Source organism: Diadema setosum, chromosome 13 (genome assembly GCF_964275005.1).
Source record: "Diadema setosum chromosome 13, eeDiaSeto1, whole genome shotgun sequence".
Taxonomy (NCBI): Eukaryota; Metazoa; Echinodermata; class Echinoidea; order Diadematoida; family Diadematidae; genus Diadema; species Diadema setosum.
In genome coordinates, this window is record NC_092697.1 from 27,320,398 (window position 1) to 27,345,605 (window position 25,208).

Below are 25,208 nucleotides of genomic sequence, written 5' to 3' on the forward strand. Positions count from 1 at the left end.
TGTGTTCTTGTGTCAGGTTAAAAACAACAACAAACAAGCAAAACAACACCCCCCCCCCCCCCAACAATCAGGCCTTGCCAGTAGAAATGAATGGGCTGCAAGAGATACGTGACTTATGCCAAAAATGAATCGTGAGATACTCGAGCAGCAACAGATGTTTTAGTACATGGAAGTGGAGAAACACCACTGACTTGAATACTGACAGTGATTAAAGTGATCAAGTTTCTTTATACTGCCATTATGTTTTCATGACATTCGTCGAGGCTGATGACTTAAGCTTTAAAGTATTCTGAAAACAATTTCATCATTCTTTCATCTTCATTTTTGAAGAATTGGAGTGAAAACTTTACTAGAATGGTTTCCAATGTGATGCTTTTGAAATCACTTGAATGGTACACACACACACACACACATACACACACAGGTTCTGCAAAAAACAAACAAACCAATAGCAACAACAACAAAACAAACAACACAACAACAACACATTCACCACCAGATCAGAGATCTTATGAAAGAAAGAGAGCCTGAAGTCCCTTTCAATGAGTAGCCAGAGGATCACATGTTGAGGGAGAAGTGTGTAGTTCATTGTGCATGAGAGGCTTGACAATTACAGGCAGTGAAATCCATGCAATAGATCGAGATGCATTTTTAAGACATATCATCATTGATTTAGTTAAACAAACAAACAAACAAACAGAAAAACAAACATTGAAAACTCTCATAGATTCTCTGTGCAATACTCTAGTTTCATTTTGTTTGTTGTTTTTGGTGTAACGGCGGGCTCTTTTTATCCTGTGTTCTTCACCAAACTTCTTCATTGTTAACATCTCTCTCATAATGCCTGGCCATGTTCCTTGGTCTACTGTAGATTTATACCACATCGAAATGGGCTGGAAGCCACATTTAACACAAGATAGCATTCTTTAGTCTTGCCTGTGTTATCCGGCTTTCATTGCTTTCCGAAGAAAACGAAGAATATGTTGGATCCACAGATAGAGTGGTCTGCTTTGATGCAGATTGTTGACATTTTGTGGGCAGAAAATATTCTTAGATTGCATGAAAAAGCCGATTCCCTCATTCCCGACAGATTTGAGGCACCCTAATCATTTTGAGTGTTTTGTGTAATATAGATATCAGTGATCAGCAGCTGACAGGACTGTGGTCTTGTCAGATTTTGCAGTCAGTGGGCGGCCGCTCCGTCTCACTTGGAGTGTGACTTTGAAGATGGTCAGTACACAGTGCATCTAGAGAAAAGGCTGCAAAGTCTAAAAAAAGTATCCAACTTTCTGCTAGTCTTCAAAATGATATCAGAATTAAGGATCACTTTTTGCTGCATTTGATTCATTTTATCATAGGATATACTGGGCCCTGTTTTATGAAGAGTTATGATTGATTATATAGTTGATTTCTCTCATGAGTCTCATGAGTCAGCCTGTGTGGTAAGGAAATTTATAATCGATTATACTATATCTTTTGATAAGATGGGGCCCAGAGCTCTTATTGCATAAGATTTCTGTTTAAAGCTTAGTTTTTGGACAAAATCAATATGATGACAGCTATGTTGAGTAGATCCCTAACTTTAAAAACACTATCTGGATGAAGCACTAACACTATGTAATGCTATGTGTGTGTGATTTTTACCCCCTTTTTTTTGGGGGGGGGGGCTGGGGGGAGGTTGAGGAGGTGGGGGTGGGGAAGTGCATATCATATTGTCATCAGGGACTTTCATTGGGGACATTCAGTTGATTTCGTATTGGTCCCTATTACTAGTGATTTTAACATTGAATATGTGGGTTGATATTCATTAGGCATTTGACAGTGCTGAAGATCTGTGTTTCTGTGTAATCAGCAATTAACTTCATTATCTTGCTATATGTGGTAGTGTGTACATTTTTACGTGTAGGTGATAGTGTGTATGTGGGTCTTAGTGTGTTTGTGTGTTGTATTGTGCATGTGTGTATGAGTGTGTTTGTGTATTTGTCTGTGTATACAGATTAGATATGACAGAATGTCTCTTGTGTGTGTGTGTGTGTGTGTGTGTGTGTCTTCTGTATGTATTTCTTCCAGTCTACGTGCTGCATTCACCAACCGTGTGTGCACGGAGCCGAGGATTCAGTGAAATGTGAATTGCCAGAGATGGGGTCAGCCAGGCCGCCCTGGTTAGCAGGAGTAGATATGAACGTACTGTGGCATAGTGGCACTGAAATCTTGTAGCTAATGACTGAATGCACATTTTCCATGGGAGAAACAGAATCAAGCATTCTAGCATATCATTTTAGAACATTTTCTCATAGTCATGGACCCTTTTTTTTTTTTTACACATCTAGATGGCAGTTTTATGTAGCAGGTTGTTATGTACAAATGTATATTGCAATTATTACAGAATAATCATATTTTAGAAAGGTCCTTGTTTTGTGGCATTAATTACATCTTTCTGTTTAAATGCATTCAGTATTCAGAGATATCAGTGTGCAAGTAAATTATCTTTTTAAAATTTATCTTTTTTTGGTGTATCTAGTTGGCTGATATTGAGATGGTTGTTGGGCATATGAAGGATGTTGTGGTTCTTTTTACGTACAGTATTGAGCACATTTAAGAGTGAATTCTTTGCAGAAGTAGTGACATCCACATTTCCCATTCCTGGAGACTGTTGCAATACATGTAATACTGATATAAGCTTGGACGTACACAAACACACACACACACACACACACACACATGCTCACTCACCCATACTGCTCATTGCAGGAAAGGTCACTGACCTTTGTTTTGTCAAGACTTCTTGGATTTATGTACCATAGACCTCTGGAGAGTCAGCTTCCCTTTACTTTGTCGCAACAATTTATGCAAATCTTGATGGGCAGAAATGCAAATGCACAGATACGCAGAATCTGTGCATGTTTACATCATATCTGTATGTATCTATTCATTTCCACATTTTATATCTATACCTATTTATCTATGTATATCATATATACACAAACATACATTTACACACACACAAACACACACATGTTCTCTCTATGTCAGTATATATATATATATATATATATATATATATATTCTTATCAGAGTGGTAGGTATTCCCCATATATATTTCTTATTCCAGCATGCTTGTATTGCACTGCCCAGAGTTTGCTTGTACTTGTGCCTTTCTAAGTAACACATTTGCATAATGCTTTTCTGGCACAGTTGTAGAATTTTGCTCTTTTCAAGGAAAATCCTTTGTTTGGTAAGTGAAAGTGTAATACATATGCAAATCCGTCTGTTCATAAGCCTAGGTAAAGGGGGAAATAGAATAAGTCATGCTGTGTGGATGTGGGCTGGCTTTTAAAGCTTTAAAGGGCCATTTAGGCAGTGGAGTTCATATTATTGATCATCCATAGAGTCACAATGAAAATGAGTACGGAGAGCATTCTTCTACTTGCTCGAGACTGAACTTGCCCTTTAAAAGAAGTAGAAAAGAAATGCAAGGAATTGTTTTGTGACTTTCCCCCTTTGTAACATTTTGTGCTTTGATATAACCGGACAGTTTGCATATATTCCAGTCTCGACCTGAAAATATGGCACTTCGGCGTCAATACCTCTCTGACTGTGCATTCATTATGTGACTCAAATCCATGATTTTTCATTTTCTGAGAGAGAAGCTTTGTATCTAGCTACTTGGTCTGATAAACGAACAGGTCATTTTGTGGCAAGCACCGAGTTCGACGATGTGCTAGTGTAATAGGCTAGTAACAGATATGTATACAAAGTTATACATACTGCATGAGATTTTTCCTCCGAAGGTGAAGTAACAATATTTGCTCCACTTGTGTGTACACAATTTATTTTAACTCTTGAGAGCCCGGTCACTGGGAATATAGAGACTTTCTTGCACTCAGTATTATTTTTCAGCTTTACTAATTTCAGGGAAATTTACCTCTTCATGATAAATTTGATGAGAGAATTTTCTGTACATATTCTGATATCACCCAAAATGTAAGCATGTTCTTATTTTGTGTTAGGTTTAGTATAGAGCACAAAATTTGCCAAGATTTTAACACACTGTGAAATTTTACAAGTTTCCATCAGCATACAGTAACAACTTTTGTTATAAAGGTATGCATTAAAACAATCAGAAATATGTTAGCAAACTGGTCTGTTCCTGTGGCCCCTGTAAGGTTAGAAAGAATTTTCTAAGCATCTCTGCGCTTGCCGGTACAAACCATGTATAATGCTGTTATGTTCATGACTTACTTGCATCACTTGTTGAATGTGTCCTGTTTACCGCAACTTAGTTTATCTCACATCTATACATGCATGCTCTGACCAATCCATAATTTCATTTCGTTTGCATTGTAATATATATTGTTATGAGAAGTGATATGTCCCATCTTTTTAAACAAATATTTCTCTTTCTGTTGCTGTCTTTAGAATATCAGAAACTTGAACTGGGCCCTGTTGCATAAAAAATGCAATCCAACATACTCTGAAAAAATCAAACATAAGTCAGGAATCGGCCAATCAGAATTGAGTATTCAAAGACTTATGTTTGTTTTTTTTTTTACTTTTATGTTTGATCTTAACTTTTATGCAACAGGGCCCTGAAGGCATTGTAAGCCATTTATGATCATCACACAGATTTCAACCCATATCACAAGTTAGCTTTTGCATAGAATTAAAAAATCTTTGCAGCTTATTAAAATGTTTGCTATTCCAATAAATTTTGAATTTTGGAAATATTGAACAAAAAAGTATATGTAGTATGCTTTGCCTATTAGGTCACAAATTGGCTTTGTATTAGTGTGTAACTATTATTTTTTTGCCACCTCTATCTTTTGTATGTATACAACCATCCAGTCTTGATGCGTCACGTTATGCTTGTACACACGAATGTATATTGCATTTTGCCTGCCTGTCATTTCCATTGTCTCGAATGTTGATGCCTGAAAAGTCAGCCACCAAGAGAAGTCACCCCATGACCTTTCACCTTTCACCTTCCACAGCAGCCCCCTGCCTCACAGCCCTCCCCACATGCACAGCCTCCACACCATGGTAATCCCATGATGCAACAAAGTCAGGTAGGTGCCCCGCCATACCATACCATACCATACCACACTATACCATGCGTTACCATTCCTTACCATTCCATACCTTACCATGCAATGCAGTAGTATTGCCAACTAATCCAAACCCATCCCATCCCCTTCCATATTTCTGTAACACCACCATAGTTCCATATCGTACCTTTACATGGTACCATCACATACCATCTGATAATACCATACGATATCAGATTGTACCATACCATGTCATCCAAGTCCATGCTGTGTCATGTTATACCACACCACACCATACCATACCAAACCATATCATATCGTACCATATACCTTACAAAAGCTATGTTGTACCATACTACACTGTATATTGCACACTATTCCAGGTCATACCGTACCATATCATAAGAACCAGTCCATTCTAAATGTCATTTGCTATTTCATATCCATCCCCTTTCATCTCATGAAATCATGTCATATCATTTCATATTGCTGATGGTTGGGGAAATACACGGTAACTCTTTCATGTCACTTTTGGAGGATGGTCTTTAAAAGGAGCATAAAGAAAGATTCTCATTTATTGAAGAACTTGCTGTGCATTTTGTGTGATTTTGACAATACATTGCACTGCCATGCATGTTTGCTTCACAATCTTATATTACCCAGGAATAGGGAAACCTGTTCCAGAATAGCACCAAAATCATACCTTTCTTTGTCTCTGTGATCCAAATAAAGATATAGCAGAAGGCATTGTAAATTCTGGGTTTGTTTCTCAGAGCTGGAACATCTGTTGAATTGATTTATTGTTTGTTTCTGTCTGTAATGTAAAGTATGTTAAACTCGAATCACAATGAGTTGACCCACATACCCACTTCTGAGTCGGTAGCTTGCAGAGTAAATGCCGTAATGGAAGCTTGTGATCTGGGTTATGTTTTATACCTCTAAGTTCCCTTAACAAACTGAAATCTGATCCGACATTATGACGACTGTGCATTGGGTATTGACTTGGTAATTAATCATTTAGAACCTAATTTGTCTCTTAAAACATTTTTGTCAACATACAATGTAACTATTGTTGGCCTGTATTATGGCACGTTGAACCGTATTTTACAAGATGGGAGACATGTGTCATAACAAAGCAACCTAGATAAACCTTGAAGTGATTTATATTGAGGGTTAAAAAAAAATATGGACATAATTTTTTCATTGAGGCGAATGTCTGTGTACCATAACTGTAAAGAGAGGTTAACTAATCACTCTGTATATTTTGTGTATTGTATTAAACCCGATATAAGGTAGACACATAGACAAATGATGGTGATACAATATCAAATTTGCTGAATAGTTATTGTTTATTTTTAAGTTTGATTGTGAACTATGTCCCTTCATACCACACCCTGTCAAACAAACGTCTGTCTCATATGCTGTAGCCCTAAAATTGTGTTTTGCCACGTCAAGCAAAGTCCATTCATTACCACCCTATACTCCACTCCATATCATACCATGTCATACGGAAAACAGAAATGCTATGTAAATCTGCCATTCTGGCTTCCATAGCTCCATAATCACATACCTTGTGATTTCATTGTTTTTTCTTCTTTTTCTACCATGCTTTTACCGTGCCACACTATTCCACACTGACTTCTCTATTAACATCCAGTGGCAAACCATGATTCATCCTCCATTGCTATTTTTTAACCTTCAACAACAACAGTAACAACAACAACAACAACAACAACAGTAACAACAACAGCAGCAGCAGCAGCAACAACAACAACAACAACAACAGTAACAACAGTAGCAGCAGCAGCAACAACAACAGAATGACAACTGACACCGTGCTAAAGTAATTCACACATGATGTACTCTTTTGACGTTCAATAGTGCCTAGCCACACTGTGCCATTTTATTCCCCAGTTTGTTCGCACAGTGCTATAGGCAACTTCAGTCCCATAATTTACTATGCCATGTCATATCTGTTTATGCTTATAATGTTTATGTACATGTTTACTTTGCATACACACACCCACACACACAAGCAAACATACATGTATAATACTCATCACATACACTTGTAGCAACTGGCACCAACTCATCCTATGCTGCAACACATGGATGCCCATTGCACTGTGTGCACTATATGTTGTGGATGAAGTATCTAATGTGATGTCAGTTGGGTTTCTTGAGCTGAACCAGTAATATATCTGGTTTGTTTGATTTCTCCAAAACCTGCTTCTACCGATAGTAACATAATTTGTTGCGTGGCTGCCAGTTCTTAGAAACTGTGTAACCATGGCAACAAGGAGCTGCTGTGTATAAGCGCACATTACCTTTTCCCCCATCGTTTCTTGTGTGCGCCATCCCTTGTGCGCCAAGTCTACAAGGAATATAATTTTGAAGAAAACTTACATTAAGAGGCAGTTAGGAATTGCAAATTCTGCTAGAAGCACGGAGACAGAAGTTTTGCTTTTCACTTTGTTACCTAACATGGTGGTGGTGGTGATGGTGGCGGTGGTGGTGGTGGTGATGGTGGCGGTGATGGTGATGGTGGCGGTGATGTTGATGGTGGCGGTGATGGTGGAGGTGATGGTTGGATGGGGGTGATGGTTGGATGGGGGTGATGGTTGGATGGGGGTGATGGTTGGATGGGGGTGATGGTTGGATGGGGGGTTGCTTGAATTTCGTAGGGAATGCAATGAATGGAACATGACGGGAAACTTCTTCATCATTACTTCTCATTAAGTTATGTATCAGATTAGCATTTTAGTTTACGGGCTTTTGCTGCTGCTGTTTGTTTTTTTAATGTTATTTTTTATTTGTCTTTTTTTTTCCCCAGCTCATTCACATCAGTGTGCATAGTCTTCTGCTCTTTCGAACTTTTTCTTTTTCGTTTTTTTTTTTGTGAATTTTCCAGTGATGTAGAGCAAGCACTAAAACAATTTTAATCAAGCGCAAGGCAGCCTACAATATTTACTGTGTTGTTCATGGACTGAAACAATACACAGTCAAGTGGAGACTGCCACAGTCTGGCAGAATTTTAAAGCAAATCATATACAGTGAGTGCAGTGAAAGGGAGAATGATTGTTAGCGTAGAAACCTCCCTCTTCATATGACATTCAAAAAGGACCTGACGATAGGGAACGTAGAGAAGATATTGCATGCAATATGCCTCAAGCAATGTGCCTTTAAAAAAAAAATCTTTTTACATATTTTCTTTCTTTTTTTTTTTTTGGTCATATGTCTTTGAATATTAAACATATCACAGATATTAAGGGCTTTCCAGGTTACTGGCATTTCCACTGCAGTTTGATGTCTCGTTCTGTGTCATGGGATGTAGGACATGCATGGAAGAAGAGCAAAATTACGTGACTTGGAAAATACTCCTTCAGACAAGATCATGAGATGATGTTCTTGAATTCAAGTCGAAGGGAGAATTGGCAAAACTGGATGTGCTCTTCATTCAAGTCTCAAGGAAGACTTTTCACTCTGCTGAATAATTCACCGATGGCGTGGAGAGTTCAAAATGTAGGTTACGCAGATGAATGTTGGGCCATTTTCTGTACCAGGAGCATTCTAGTCTTTATGTTCCAGACCTATCCGATTGCCCGTGGAGGTGTAGCAGTTTCGGGAATGTGGTGGATTGCTCCCGTGGTGCAGACAGGACTGGTGCTTTGGTGGTGGTGTAAGAATGGTTGACTGGTAGTCATCTCCAGGCGAGGTGTAGGTGTACATTGTAGGTTCATGATGGTAGCCCCACAAATGTGCTTTAGCTGGGGGACTAAGAACACACACACACACACACACACACACACACACACACTCACACAAAATAAATGTAAAACAGAATGCCTGTGAGAGCCATGTTACAGATAAATGTTCATCTGGGCCAAGGGTAGGTGGTAGTAGATCTTCTTTTGTGGTATTTTCTGCCTTCCTGCACAAAGAGGATGTTACACTTCTACTGGCTGGATGACACATCTTAAAGGTAATGGTGGTGTCTTGCACGGTCTTCCCTCACAGATGCCAATGTCTGCAGGGTCTGCTGCCTTTTCCTGTTTGATTATAATAATGATGATAACACAATGGTTATTGTTTTCTTTAAGTAGGTTACCCTCTTCAGTGTTGCCACAGGTCTACCAGAGGACCGTGCCATTTGTATTACCCTAGCATTGCCAGGTACCCACCTGTTCACCCCACACCTTGTCTAAGGATGTAGGCACTTGATGAGATTTGAACTCAGCACCTCCATTTGATAGTCAAGACTCCTAATCTAATACTACTGTATGTCATGGTGCCCTAACAAAGATATTGATGTGAAATTTTGACTTCCAGAAAAAAAAAGGGGGGGGGGGTGTATTCATTTTGTTGTCAAGCTGCAAAATGGATGAGGCTGATGGAGCGTGGCTTTCAGACCTCTGAGCTCCCCCCCCCCCCCCTCCTCTGCCTCCTCCTTCCTGGTTCCAGTATTTTATCAGATCACTATGTGTCCAGTTTTATGGAATGTTGGCCCAATATACTCACTGAAGACTGGCTGGTGACTGGTGGTTGGTGGTTGGTGGTTGGTGGTTGGTGGCTGTTGGTTGGTAGTTGGTAGTACCGGAACAGGTGGAAGGTGGAGCAGTGGTGAGCAGCTTTGGAAGCTAGACCATCTGGATGCAGGGGTTGAAGTTTGTGGTCTGGTCCGACCTTCCCCCGAAAGAGAGGAGAGAAACAGTCCAGTACGTTTCCATGGATACCTCAGACTGTCTCCTGTGTAGGGATGACATGTTTGATGAGAGTGAGCCTCATTGTATAAAATGAGCTGTGAGAGAGACAAATGTAGGTGTATTGTGACCAGATGCCATTGCCATAAGGGATCATTGCTCTTGTGATGTGGTTATGGAAATTTCAAGACACTTTTTGATCATGAAACCGCTACTTTAAAAAAAAAAAATCTAGATACAAACTTTTGAATGGGCGTCATACAATTCATTGTCATAGTCACAAACTTGGTAATTGTGTATTTCAGGCTAAGGAATGATTGGGGAAAATATTAATCCACATTAGGAGTGACTTAATGAGAAAAGTGAAGTCAGACCTCTGTGAGGTCAGTGAACCTACGGTGCACCATTGATGTGTCAAATTCTCTTTGTGTTCATGATTCATCCAGAGTGAAAAAGGAGGAAAAAATAAAGGGGAAAATATTTTTGGGAAGTAAGCAAGTAGGAAGCCGTTTTTTCCCCTTAAATTACCTTCATCTTTGTGCATCCAAAGAAAATAGACAGTACAGATGCAGAATAATTCCAGATTGGGGAGAGGAAAAAAAAAATGGATGTGAAAAAGTGATCAGGAAATGGGGAAAAAGAACTAACAGAGCAGGCAAATTTTTCATCAAATCAGAAGCTGATTCACTCCCTAGCTCGTCTGATCCGAAATCTCGTGGCAGTGTCGGAGGCAGGCGGGCAGGCTGGTGGTTGGAGGGGAAAAATAGGTAGATGCTGCGGAGGCTTCACCTCCGAAATTGCCAGCCAATTTTGCCCGAAATTCCATTTGATTAAGATTCGCCTTCTCCCCCTGCACAGGAGAATAGCGGAGGCTGCTCTTGTCGTTAGAGGTCTGCCAAACGCATCCGCGTTCTTCCCCCTCTTCTTTCTCCTCCTACACTTTTTATTTTTTAACCCCCTCTCCCCAGTGGCCCGTCTCCGGACTATACCCCTTCTTCAGGCCTTGGATATATTTATTGTGCAGGGCGTCTAGGAGCTGCTGCAGTTAGGGTTGGGACGGTGTCAAGGGATGGGGGGGGGGGGATGGCTTGATGCAATGCATAGTCATCTTTACGTCATTCGGTGACTCTTGACATTGCTGGTCAGTGGACAATGGAGAGAAAGGGATTGTTTGTGCGTATTTGAGTATACATATATGTGAATGCGTGTACTTGTGTGTTTGCGTGTGTGACATTTTGAAGCACTTGGACATTCAATTTGCAACTGTGGAAATGAGGCAGATATCTGCTTAAAATGATGTTATTTTTTGTTGCTCATTTGAATATAATACGTGTATGTGTGTACTTGTGTGTGTGTGTGTGTGTGTGTGTCTATCTGTCTGTCTGTGTGTCTGTGTCTGTGATTCCGAACCACTCGGACATAAAATTTGCGTCTTTGCGGATGAAGCAGATACATTGTATCTGCATCTCATGTGCTAACAAATGCACTCTTTTGCTGGGTTGATGTTGATGTTTGTTCAAGTACAAGTATGAAGAAGTTCTTGCTCTATTTTCCTTTGACAAAGAAGAACAAAAGCATGGAATGCTAAGATGGAAGTTTAGATATTGGCACTACTGCTTCTGTACCTAGCATTTCCAAGTGTGCTCTGGGGTGGTTTATTACAGTAATCAAATTCAAATTTATGGATTTTTCCCCATTGTGACCAATTAAAATCATATATATTCCATTCACCCCTCTTGCTAAATTCATTTCATGATTTGGGAACCAGTTTGCATGCATGAGTTGTTGCACAGTTGGGCCAGCCAGCTCTGTGGTTACCACAAGTGACCTTGTACCCGACAGTGTGCATATGTTGTGATGTATTAATGGCCCATTTGCTGGCTTGGTGTTATTTTTGTGTAATTTTACAGACAATTTCCCTTAAAATCATGCTTACTGAACTTATTTATCTGTGCCAGAAATTGAAGCTGAACCTTGTCAAGTATTTCTTCATGGAAAAGCCCAAATGGTGACATGTGTGTGTTTACTTTTGATTTTCTCTATTCTCTAAGCCAAAGCTTTTACAATTACAGAGAACTCGAGCACACATTTTGTAAACCAAAAGTGAAAAAAAAAAAATCAAATTTCTTTACGATTCTAGTTTATAATGCAGCTGTATATATCGAGTCGCATGAAGGGGAAAGTGTTAATGAAGTAGGAGATACAAATTCCTTGAAGTGAGTTTCAGAGAGAATTGAATATTCTCAGTTCTACGAAGAAACTGTGTTTTGTCAATGTGTACACGAGTCGTGTTTTTCCTCTATCATAAATCCTATGCTCTTTGAGGAGTTAAAAGTGTCAAGTACTGTTCAAGTATTAGTGTATACCATCTCAACTGGGGTAGTGTTCATCATATGCTCTAAGTCAAAAATTTGAAGTGGAGGGAAAATGTCCAAAGGCCGACTTCGCCTGTAGGTGAAACAGATTTCACAATGACCTACTTTTTAAGATAGTGATGGGATGAGATGGGTGGTAGGGGGGAAGAGTATAACAGTAAGAGCTTGCCCTGCATAACTGGCTCAAGTTATGACTTTTGCAGTAGGGGATACTGGCTGCATCTTACTTTGGCAGCCCACTGATGTGTTGTGTGGAATGTTGTCTCTCTGAGTTGTATGCAGTGATTCAAAAACTAAATTCCCATAAAGGGGAGCTGTTACCAGGGGGAGGGGGTTGTTGGGGATGATAGGGCTAATGGAGTGAATGCGGCAGTGACCCTGTAGTTTGTTGCCGTGAAGTCAAAATCAGAAGAAGAAGAAGAAGAAGAAGAATGAATGGCATTTTTAGCAAAAATTAAAAGCTTCATGCCTCATATTTCCCATTTTGTTGTTGTTGAAATATATAATATATATAACAACTTTTTACTAGGTCCCTTAAGGGAAATTATCCATAGATTGTAATAAATTGATAAATATTCATAAATAAGATTGTTTGTAAAAAAGGATTTTATAGTTTACCAAAGTAAATTTTGAACAAAAAGAATAATTGAACTGAATTGTAAGAACTTCTCACTCATTGTATATCATGGCTGTCACAGAAGGAACCCTTCTTGTTTGGAAAAAAAAAATCCTTAAAGCTTCCTTAACATGTAAATGGTGGCATTAAGTTGTATTTTTGTTTTTTGTTAATACTTTATGGGAAGTTTCCCAAAACTTAAATCAAGATGTAGAGAACATACAAAGATGTTTTGAAATACTTGGCGAGAGTTTGAGAAAAATTGGATAAGCCTGTCAAAGTTTTAATGTCTTATGCTTTTGGTTTGCTTTTTGTGTGTGTGTGTGCTGCCCTCTGTAGATGGGAACTCTACAACTGTTTGTAGTGCAATGATGATGAAGATATTACAAGAAATTTTACAAGTCTTTATTTTACAGTGAAAAAAAAAGACATTCCCTATCACCAGTCTGTGAAATATGTCAAAGCAAATATTATTCTCAGAGCCTTCAGGAGTTGCTAGGTCAAGTGCTCTTCCAATGCCTTTGAGAACGCGTAGACAAATCTGTATGAAAATGGCTTTTAGGAGTAGTAGGAGAGGTTGCGTGTGAATGCCAGCGCTTGTAGCTCAGTAGATGATAGCACGATCTCTTCACAGTTTGCTAGATGGACCACAGTGGTCATCTGCTGACATCTGCATTTCTAATTCTTCTAATTGCCAGGCAATTTAGTGAACTAAATCCTTCCATGAATTCAATTTTCCTCACATTTTAAACAGGGTTGATTGTTGTTTAGTGATTTTCCCCATATCTATCTCTTGAAGACATTAACATTCTGCAATTATCTAAGATTTCTGTGTGTTTCAACTGATTTAAAAAGTTATTTGTATGAATAGATGATTCAAGGCATGGTCTTTCTGCGCAGATGACTTTTTGAAATAGGGAAAATTGAAGTTAGTTTCTGTGTAGTGTCCTTCATATGAATTTTTCTTTGATTTACGTCTGATGGTATTCCTCCAAGAATTCTTTTGTTTTGCTTTCTTAACCTGAACTCAAATCTTGTGACACAAATTACTGTTGATCACAATAGAGACCTTGAATTGGGAAGAACACTTAAAAAAAATATGTCGTTTTTTAGAATCAAAACATATAAATTTCTTCTTATTAGCTTCATCTACCCACACAACCAAAATTGATTAAAGAACATATTTTCATGCAATGAACAGTACGTCAGTTGTTGCGTCACTGTTGGAATATAGAGCTCATTCTGTAAAAAACAAAAAACATGTTTTTAAATGCCATGTCCATAAAACGCAAGTATGTTTGTTTTCTGTGTCTATGTATAATATTGTTGACATCGATACTTGTGGATATCAAGTCATAACAGAGCAATAGAAATAATAACAGGTGATAAAGCTCCAAATTTCAAGCAGATATTTCTCTTTGCTTCTCACACCTTTGTTGCTAACCTTGTGCTTTTTCTGCTTTTCTTTTCTTTTCATTGTTTGCTCCTAAATCTTGCCATTCGATAACAGTTATCTCCTCATCATAATCCAAACATGATGGACGGAAACCAGGTGAGTGAAGGGTCTGTCAACACCTACACTACAAATGGCACCTTCCACACTCATACAGAGCTCATAACCAACAAGCATGTTCCACTGTAAAAATGGGGGGGGGGGGATATAAGGGTTCTTGAGGGAAGTAAAGTGAGTAGAATTGTGTTTGGGCAAGGGTAGTAGCTTTATGTCCACAATCCCAAAGTTTGTACCTCATGTACATACACTCTGCAGCATGACATTTTGTGTATATTTTTTTCCCTTGTCAGTATACATATGATATGTGCATATGATGTGTGTGTGAGTGAGTAAGTGTGTGTGTATATATCTATTTATATAACTATAATGCACACACATACACACAGGCACACATAATATGACGCACATATACAATTTTTTCACTATACAAACTTGTGAGTGTGTGTAGGAATCTGTGTAACTGAAAAAAATTTTTTCCTAGTGCACATTCAATAGCACCCAAAGTTGCACCTTGCAGACTTGAATCCACATTGCATACAGCATGGCATTTAGAGAAGACTTTAGGTTTGGTCCCAAGATTGCTATACAGTGCACTCTCATTACATAACGAACACATTCTCTTTGCAACGCACTAAAAATTAATGTCCCCAAATTACCATCTATATATCTATACATACTTTATACTGTTCGGCTTTAACAAAATTTCAATGTAACGAAGAAAAATTGCCGGTCCTGAGAACTTTGTCATAATGGGAGTGGCCTGTGTTATGTGTCTCAAGGGCAATATGGGGTATTTTTTAAAAACAAACACAAGAGCTCAGGCACAGATTGATTGCCTCTGGAGCCAAAATTCTGTCTGGTTACATTGAAATACTTAAGGTGATATTTCGAGGTTGTATTTCCTAGAGATCAGCATTTCTTCGACACTGCACCAAACAGCACTCAAAAACAAATCAATGTGAAGATCTGAAATATAGAGTATAGAACTCTCAGCTGGTGTGTTGTTCATCTGCAGCTTTTTTTTTAGTGCATGTTATTCCAACATGTCCAGACGAACAAACAAACGAACAAACAAACAAAATTAGACGTCAGATGTCAATATTCATCATATGTAAAAAACCCTTCTTCTTAACTCGTGGGCCGGGATGTCGGCCAAAAATGAAATAAAAAATTGATATTTGATCTAAATGAAAAAAAAATAAAAATGTAGGAGCCAAAGTGGGTCTTAGTTCTAAATGGTTGCAAAGTCTGGCCCCAGAAAAAAGCATTTTAGAGACATACTGTATGCAAGAACATTTGTACAATAATATTGTAACAATTGTAAGAGATGTGTAAAACGTATGACCCGTACGGGCAACATGTTTGAGAAATATTGGCAACATTTACTGCAAGGACAACTGCATATAAATTATCTTCTGGTCTTTGTGAACACACGCACAGACCATCAGATACTCTTCCTCCATTGGCTGATATTTCATCAGCCATATACCAGAGCGCCTGGCTTATTTCCTGGAAATCGCATTTCAGTTTTGGCTGGAGTTGGAATGTCAATTTTCCATCCCTCTTCATTGAGATGAGGTGGCTAACAAAAGATGGTTAGCTGAAGCTTCAAACTGACTGGCAATTTGCGTACAGTAGCATTGCTTGTTTGAGGTAGTCGATGCTTTGCCCACCACAATGGAGCTTAAAAGCAGAATCTCATATTTGTAATGAAACAAGTGTAAATTAGGGATGTTGACATACTCTCCTCAAACTCATAGGCACTGGTGCTAATTACTGAAGGGTTGGGGATATTAGAAGAAGACCATCTCAGAGATGTAATGGCGTGCTTTTTCATGAAATAAGCTATCACATCTGTCACTTTACAATCATGATCTATTTGTGTGCCGCTTGAAGAGTAATTCTGACTCTAAGTTTATAGAACTTTTGATTCATCCTTGAGATATGTGGCATATAATATTCCAGTGCTGTTGGTACAGACTGATATTTGTTCTCACTGTTATCAATTTGATGATAATGCTGATCCTAATCGAGAATCATTGTAATGCTTATTGCTATCACCATCACCATTGTCATCATCATCAATATCATCTCTCTCATCAGTGTGATGAAGATGGTCATCTTTATGATCTTCATCATCATCCTCATCATCCTCATCATCATCATCATCCTCATCATCATCATCATCATCATCATCATCATCATCATCATCATCATCATCATCATCATCATCATCATTATCAACATTATCAACTCTGTTTTAGGCCAGTGCAATGTAGTTAAAAAGTGAGAGCATTCTTTGAACTCTATAACTGGTTGTATGTGCATGGGGGGGGGGGGGGGAAGGGGATCAGATATTCTAATGAAGAGAATGACCAATTGACTACTTTTAGTTTCGACTGCCACCTTAGAAGAATTTCACTCGTACCTGACTGTGTAAAAAAGCATATCAATGAGGTGAATTCTGTAGTGCAAAGGTTTATGAACACACAGTGCAAACTGGACCTTAAGTGGTGGACAATTTCCATATGTGCACTCTTGATATCTAGAAATCACTTCCCTAAATGGCGAGTGATATTTCCACAACATTTTTGGAATGCAGTATCAAACTGCCCCTTGGTCTCCTCTGAGTAATTACAGAACTTTAAAAAAAAAAAATTTTTAAAGTAATTATTCCACAATGGTGTCTTCTTGGATCATAATTCTATGATGTAAATGAGATACAGAGGTGCAATGATTGATATAATTCATGATTTTCAAGTCACAATTTCACTTTTTAGAGTTCCCTCAGCGTCTTGTCAGTGAGAACCATTTCCTGTCAATAGAAGTCAACAATTCGAATAATTGTGAAAGCTGTATAATTCGTTTGTGGTATGTGTTTGTGTGTGTATCTTTGTTTGGTAGTGTGTGTGTGTTTGGTGCATGTGTGTATGTATGTGTGTGTTTTGTGTACTAGGATAACATCCATTTGAACACAAATCAGTTGATGGTAGCAATCAACAGGCAAGACACCTTGAACTCCATATCTCTTCCTCACATGATTTAGAGGTAAAATGTTTAGTGTATATCATGATTTTTAGGCACAATTTCTCTGTTCAGAGATCTCCTAATGCTTTGTCAGTGGAAACTTTCCTATCAATAGAAGTCAGCAATTCCAGTAAATGTAAAGATTGTTTAATTGCTGGGGTAACATCCATCTGAACACAGTTCCGTTTAGGACAGCGATCAACAGGCATTGATTCTAACTCCATCTTTCTTCATCTCATGATTAACCCCCCTCCCCTCTCCCAGTAGAATTGGGCTTCGGCAGATAGTGCAATGTTTTGACACCATGTGACACCCGCGATAAGTGACCTGCCGCCCGCTCGCTGCGCAAATCCAGTTACACCGCCGTGCCGCCAACACCGCTTACTCATCCAATTTGGGCGCGGGGAGTGAATAACGCACGGCAGCCACGAATAATTCAATATTGGGTTTGCGCCGTGCGCTGAATGGGGAAAGAGGGAGTGATGAAGTGGTAATGTACATTGCAAGGCATTCCTCTCTGATAGGAACCTAAGATGAGGCAAAAACAGTCCTCGAACCCCAAATCCTTGTATTCTGATAATTGGAACAGATTTCCTCTCATGAAAGGTATTTCCCCCTCTCCAGTGTTAAGAGAAAAACAAGCACCACAAAAATAAAAGATATAGGAAATAGAAAAAGAAAGCAGTCACAACACTCAAATGAGTCAAATGAATACTAAATGTAGAGAATTTTGAGTTGTTTACTGAACTTTATTGAAATTCATGGGTGTTATCGATACCTTTTGTATGGAAAAAGGCTGATATAGGCCAGAGATTAAAAACAGACAAACAAAAGACCGTGATAGATACAGCCTTCATTATGAGTGCTTGTGGAAAATCAAAATGTCTTTTCACATGCTTCATAAATATAGTTTTGCAAAATGAATCCTCCCAGGTAATCATGAGACACAATTCTGTTTTTTTTTTTTTTTTTCAAGCAAATTACGAAATATTTGTTACTACTGCCAGTGTTTTTTTTTTTTTAATCATTATTATTATTTTTCTTTTTATAGGGAATGACTGATGGGTTGTATGATTGGCTTGCCTGTGACTGACACAAATATTAAATTTTGCTGATTTTTTTTTTTCGTCCTCAATATGTTAAAAGATATGAGCATGAGAGTCAGAAAGTTTGTGTAGTGCCTAGCAGGATTATTGGGAAGATGATATTACAGGCAGGGGCAATCGGCAGGAGTGATTATGAGTGCAGGTCGGCATACCTTGCTAGGTGATGTGTAGCCGTGTTGCCGCGGCAACGGGGGAAACACCATGAATGAATTACATCCTCTGAACAGGGTTAGTTGTTTCCTGGGGCCCGGGTGCCAGCGAAGCGTCGTCGGTTGGTGTGGGAGGAGGAAGGCGCGGCGGTTGGCTGTGGGAAAGCCCAGGCCAGCCGCAGAGGGAGAGGAGGGAGGAGGTGGTGAGTGGCTAGCCTGCAAGGATCTGCGTGTGTGTGTTTGGATGTGCCTTGGCTTTGTGTGTTCCTGTTGATCATTTGACCTACAATGTTTAGCTTCTCTCGTCCGCTTGCTACTTGACTCTCCAAACAGGGATCTTCTGATGCACCATAGCTGCACAGAAAGAGAAGCAGAAGAGTAGAAATCACTAATAAACTCATGATACAAACGACTCTTAAATACTCCTCCTGACATTGTATCTGTGAAGAATTGATTCGACAGCTGACCCTCGCTCTATTTTTATTTGCATGACATTTAGGAGTAAGCACATTAGGAATGCCATGCTTATTCCAACCCTTTACCACTTTGCACAGTATTTACAACAGCAATGATACATAAACTAATATAAATTATTTTATAAGTGAAATAAAATGAATATTTATTATATAAGTGAAATAAAATGAATATTTATTATTACAACATTAAGTTATAAACTAGTACAAACTGAATGACAGGATGGAAAAAGGAACAATTTAGAAAAGGAAAAGTGCCATTGGTTGATGTACAGTATATATATTTGTAACCATTTTGTCAGAGTGTGTGCGTGTGTGTGTGTGTGTGTGTATGCGTATGTTCGTGCAGTCACTTTTGTCAAATGAATCAGAGAAGTGTGAGTAATGTGCCAGAAATCAATAGGACAAGAATTCAAGCAGAGAGAGAGAGAGAGGGAGAGGTGTCTGCGGGATGTATAAATATTTCACTCCTTCGTCTCTGGCCGCTAGGCTCACTCGTTTCCAAGAGGAAAGGAAACTAGACTGAGTTAGCCTGGGGATAGGCGTCCCAAATTGAGTCAAAGTTGCAACTCATTTCAGTTTTCTATATTTTTTTTTTTTGCCTATGTTTCTCTGTCTCTGTGTCTCTTTCTCACACTCTTATTCTGTCTGTCTGTGTGTCTGTCTTTTTCTCTCTGCTTTTATACCCCTGGCGGGTCGGTTTGGAAGCTTGTCTGGTAGAATGTATATGGGATGAATTTTTGATTGATGCAGCATTTTTGCAGCCTGGGAGCTCTCAACAGTCTTCGAGGGACTGCCTCCTTTACCTAGATACACGCATGTAGCAAATGTTGGGCAGAAAGCGGGCAGGTGGGAAGTGGCATTTAGGGATTTTCCCTGGTCTACAGGTGAATGAAAGGTACAGCATGTGGTCAGGAACATTTTACTGTGGGCATCTTTTTCTTTTTTCTTTTTTTCTTTTTTTTTGAGGGGGGGGGATGCATGGTGGAAAAAATCTAGATGCACTCATCTTTCTATGCCTGCTCTTGACTTTCCATCTTAATAATGGAGTGATTTTACAAGCACATACACACAAACACAGATGCATAAATTGATGAAAACATATGAAGAGTTTGATTGCAAAATGGGCTAAGTGCCATTTCTAAACATTTCTAAGCATTTTAAAGTAAGTCTGTCATCAGATCGAGCAAAATAAAACTTTCCATTGGTACGTCTCTTGTGACAGAACAAGGAATATCAATTGTTGAAGTTATGATTAAGAATATCTCATATTTTCTTAATGTTTTCTATGTTTTTAGCAGTTTTAATCACAGATATATTAACTGAAAGGTCCTGTTTACCATTGGGAGCAGCGATTTAATTTTATTTTTTTAGAATATCACATTTGATGCATGTGTGTAGGTTAGTTTCATCACAATAAAGCCTAAAATATATGGAGATATCACTCTTTTTCTCAATAGACCGTAACTGTATACGGTTTAGTCTAGAAACATTTTTATTATAACTATTGTTCACATTTTGTATATTTAACAATACTTACCATTGGTAATATTGATTCAAATTTTTGCATTGGTTGTTTCTATCCCTAACTCACATTTTAAACAATTTTGAAGTACACGTGTACTAAAGCTGAGTTTATGCTTCATCTGCAAGTGGTGAATAATGCCTTTAAGAATGGAGTTAACTCTTTCAAAAAAAAATAATCAAACTCTACACATATAAATAAATTTTAAGTGCACATTCCATTGATTTTTCCTCATGATTCATTTGTGATATGATAAAGAATGATTATTCCCTTACCTGTCCACCTTGGGTTGTTGTGATAATTTCTTGTAAATTAAGATTCCTGGAAATGTATTACAGATGTAAACCTTGCATAATATCTTTTGTCTTTCTCCATCCCTGTAATATGTTTCTTCAGTTAATATTCATCGTCCATGTAATTCAGGGATTAACCAGACATAGGCATTTGTTTGTGTGATAGATTGACCTTAATGCATAGTTCCCAATATTGCTTGAGATAGTGAGCTGGAATAAGAAAACAAAACAACAACAACAACCAAAAAACAAACAAAACAAAACATGTAACATGTATCAAATATTTGCCCCTACAAGACAACAAAACGTTTATGAGCTTATACAAACTGGGAAAGAATAACCCTCTCTAACCCCCTATACCCCCGCCCCTAAAAATAAGGAAAAATAAAACTCACAAAAACAAAAATTGAACCCACAGTGAAGTGTTCTTGATCTAGAATTTGCACTGCTGGATTTGACTACATAAATAGCGGGATGATATTTTTCAAATCTGCTCATGTGACATTACATGTATGATACAATCTGTCTGGCACGTGGCTACCAAAATACCCTTTTATCATTATTATCGTCATGATTTTCATTTTTGATTGTCAATGTCAATGCAGTGATATGGTTTAATGAGCCTCGGGAGTGCTCACCTGAACTCCTTGATCCCATTCACTCAATTTGGTGTTGGCTTGTAGCTGTGAGCCTTCCTCTTCCAGCACAGTGCAGGCCTGTCTTGGCTTGATCACCTGAAGGGTAGTGGGTGACAGCATCTGGGTGCCAAGACGGAAGAGACCCTCTGTACCAGACAAAATACAAACAATAAAAGAAAAGCGAGGGGAAAAAAGTGTGTGTGTGTGTGTGTGGGGGGGGGGGGGGCTAGGGGAGGGGCAGCCTGGAAAAAATTACAGAAAAAAATTAAGAAAAGACCAAAATCAATTGTTCAATCTGTCTTATCGTTGAGGGCAATGATTTCCTCTATCCAGGGACAATGTTGGCAATTGGCATTGCCTATCTCTCTTCTCATCTGTCGGGGGAAAGATGTCATTGTGTGACGTTCATAATTGCTCTTGCAACATTGCGCTGACGTTGTGCCGAGGAGGAGCAAGCTCATTCTTGTCTTCTGGGAGGCAGTTTGACCTGAAAGACGTTTGTGTGGCAGCTAGTCCTGGCTTGTGTGTGGTATGAAATTGACAGGTGACTTGCAAGAAAGATTAAGCATCTAGAGCAATACCATGATGCACCCTTCAATGTAGCGATGTCCCTTCTCACAACCAAATCCCTGAAAAGCATTAATTAGTCCAGACATCATGGCATGTTAGAATAAGATATGGGGGGGGGGTAGAAAAGAAGGATGAATTTCTCTGCTTGTAAATGGATGTTCATACCCAGAGCTGGTCAAACTTGCCACTGTGGTCATCTGAAGAGTTTGACCATCTTGACCAACGCAAAACACAGGGAATGATAATGGTATCCTGAAAGGATGAAATGGTATGGTGTATGCACCTTTTGTTTTTCTTTTTTTTTTGTGAGGGGAACATTTTTATCTCAAGGGTTTTATCACTTTAATCCATGTTTTGCCTTTGAGCAAAGGTGTACCTTTGGAGAAAAACAGTGGAGTAAGACAGAGAAGAACAATACAAGCTGTTCTTCTGTATAACTGTAATCCTTTTTTTTTCTCCTCATGTAAATAACAATGACTTGCCAAGGTATTTTCTTGGCATTCGGTTATTTTGTGGCCCGAAAATTCGCAGTACAGTGTCACGAAAGGTTGATAAACCCACTAAGGTTCAACAATGTATCATTCTGTCACAAAGGACATTGTTGCGCACTGGAGATACAAACGGAAATGGAATTATGAAATGCCTCTGCATTGACAAATACATAGTTTCAAAACATCTGTGCCAGAACGTAATAAAAGAAGAGAGAAGAAAAACAAACCAATCGGCTCAAAAAAGTTGGGAGGGATTGGTTCTTATCAATGCACAAAAGCTCAGTTGAAGAAGGAACAACAGACCTAAGCTGTAAGATCTAGACCCAGACATTTCTTTCTTTGACATTTCTGGAACTTCTGTTAGCTAACAATGGATTAGCATTATGGCACAATGCTTCACGTGCGATTGTGGTAGACTTAGGAATTTCTACAGAAATCATGTTTATAAGCTGCATCTTGTGTTCAAGACATTTTGTGCATGTGTCTGCATGTGTGTATGTGTCTTTTGACAACTGATATAAGCTGCTAAGTGATATTTTTTCTTGTTAATATTTTTGATAATTCGCTGTAATTCGAAACCATGATAGGGTGTATGAAATTTGAAGAAAAAAAAGGGAATTCAGCAAGACAGAGGTATATGAATTGCCATTTTTTTTTTGTATGTGTGCGTGATCAACAGAGTGAGAGCAGAATTCACAAGCACACATTGATCTTACAAGGGAAATGTGTGTGTGTGTGTGTGTGTGTGTGTACGTGTCTGTCTGTCTGTCTGTCTGTCCGCATGTCTGTCTGTCCGCCTGTCTGTCTGTGCACAGGAGTAAGTGTGGGTTCTCTGGAAGATACGTACAGATACATACCTGCTTGGAAAATTTGCGGTAGTCATTCAGGAAACTCCCTGATGTGTTTTGACAGTTGTTCCCTTTCTGATACTCCCCCCCCCCCCCTCCGCAACCGCCTTCCCCTTTCAAAAAATCCTCCATTCCTGCCACCAAATAGCAGATGACTCCCCAACCTTCATTAATGAGATAATTGTGGCGTTCGTCTCTAGAGCGCCACCGATTGGTGGCATGTGGCAGACAGACGTAAGAGCTTGTCTCTGCACCTCTGCCTTCTTGTTGCGTTGCCCGTCCCAAGAATCTGGGAGAGTGTCGGGGTTGGGAGGGTGTTTGGGTGGAGGATATGATCAATAGTCCCCATAAATTCAATAAAGGAATTCAACTCACAACGCAGACGGGCGGCACAGTTGCTGTACTTTGTCTGAGGACGGACAATCAACTCTGTCCCCTGGAAGAAAATGATGACTTGTCACCATATCTCAAGTCCCAGTGATGCACCGAGAGGTGGGACACAAAGTTTACTGATGCTGATATTCGGTAGTGTCCTTCGCTCCTCTTCTAGGTGCTAGAAGAACAAGGTCAACCCATTCTCAAATATACTGAGTCACTTGTGTGGGAAACCAGATAATTTTCTAATTGGAGGAGAATCATTTGGTTGTGAAAAAAGAAGAAAGAAAGGGGGAAAAAAAATCCCAGAAAGAGGCTATTGGGCTGTTGCTGTGCCATGCTAAAGAATTACACCAGTCTCCGAATGGTGCAAACAGAGCTGCCAACTAGTACTGATTTTCAGTAATTTCTACTGAAATTGGACAAGAATACTGAAGGTTACAAGCAAATTACTGATTTTAGAAATCATTGTCTGTGATAAATTCTATAACAATGTTAAGGATTACTGATTTTCACTCAAAAAAAGGTGCAAATTACTGATTTTCAGCCATCATAGTACTGAAAGACTTTTACAAAAGTTGGCAGCTCTGTGCAAAGTGTACTGTCAGTAAGAGAAGGCTCTGTGGTTGATTGCAAGTAGTGTCTGGTTTAAAAGTCCTGTTTTGAAGTCAGACCCAATTCAAAACTGATTCTCCATTGTCAGTATTATTCTTCAAGTGTGCACATGAGTGCATGTAGATAATCACCCTACATATCTCTCTCCCCCCCCCCCCCCATCTCAAACATGCAGTACCAACAACAAGATATGGTGGTGGTACTTTCTCTTGAAATGACTTGACACCTTTGAGGTTACTTTGTATAAGATTTGATATCTGAGAGAGACACACCAGAAACTGAACATTGAAATAAAAAAAAACAAAACACTTTAGGCATAGAGTATAATTGTTCCTCAACTGAGAGGAAACATTTAGTTATAAAGGAATGAAAAAGCTAGGCCAGACTTTGCGTGAAAGTTGGTCGACTGATTTATGTTTCACTTCCTGCTTTAAATATTGTGGAGAGCATGGCTTGATGTGACCTACCTTCGAAATGTATATACCGTGGGGTCATAGCGTGTCAGAGTTGCCTGGATATGAATTCCTGAGTCATGGGGATGACATAGCCATTGCTTCCGGCTGTGATGTATGGATAAGCTGATGATGGCATTGTTAACCCCTAGCACATGGGAACCTCACTGGCCGTGTATCGATGCGATGGGACGCAGCCACGCACGGGAGTCGGTGGATTAATTGAACGATGTAGTGACAGCGACTGATGAGCTGTAGAATGAATGATATGTTTTTCTTTAGACGTCAATCAGCCTGTGATAGAGAGGGGAATATGTATTCTGGGAGGCAGTATTCCTACAAAGTTGTACATGCGTAGAAACCAACAAAAACACAGAAACCATTTACGAAGTATTCC

General features: G+C 39.0%; 1 protein-coding gene across 5 annotated transcripts in view; it reads left to right on the plus strand.

The window, feature by feature from the left end:
* The window catches only part of LOC140236666 (single-stranded DNA-binding protein 3-like), a 176,051-nt gene that overhangs the window by 58,367 nt on the left and 92,476 nt on the right, over positions 1-25,208 (plus strand). For 3 of the 5 annotated variants that reach the window (XM_072316586.1, XM_072316588.1, XM_072316590.1), the window contains exon 6: positions 14,247-14,288. The exons of the other annotated variants lie outside the window; for them this stretch is intronic. In XM_072316586.1, coding sequence (XP_072172687.1) covers positions 14,247-14,288 — 42 coding nt within the window. The remainder of the gene's footprint in view (positions 1-14,246; positions 14,289-25,208) is intronic. 5 annotated transcript variants of the gene reach the window in all.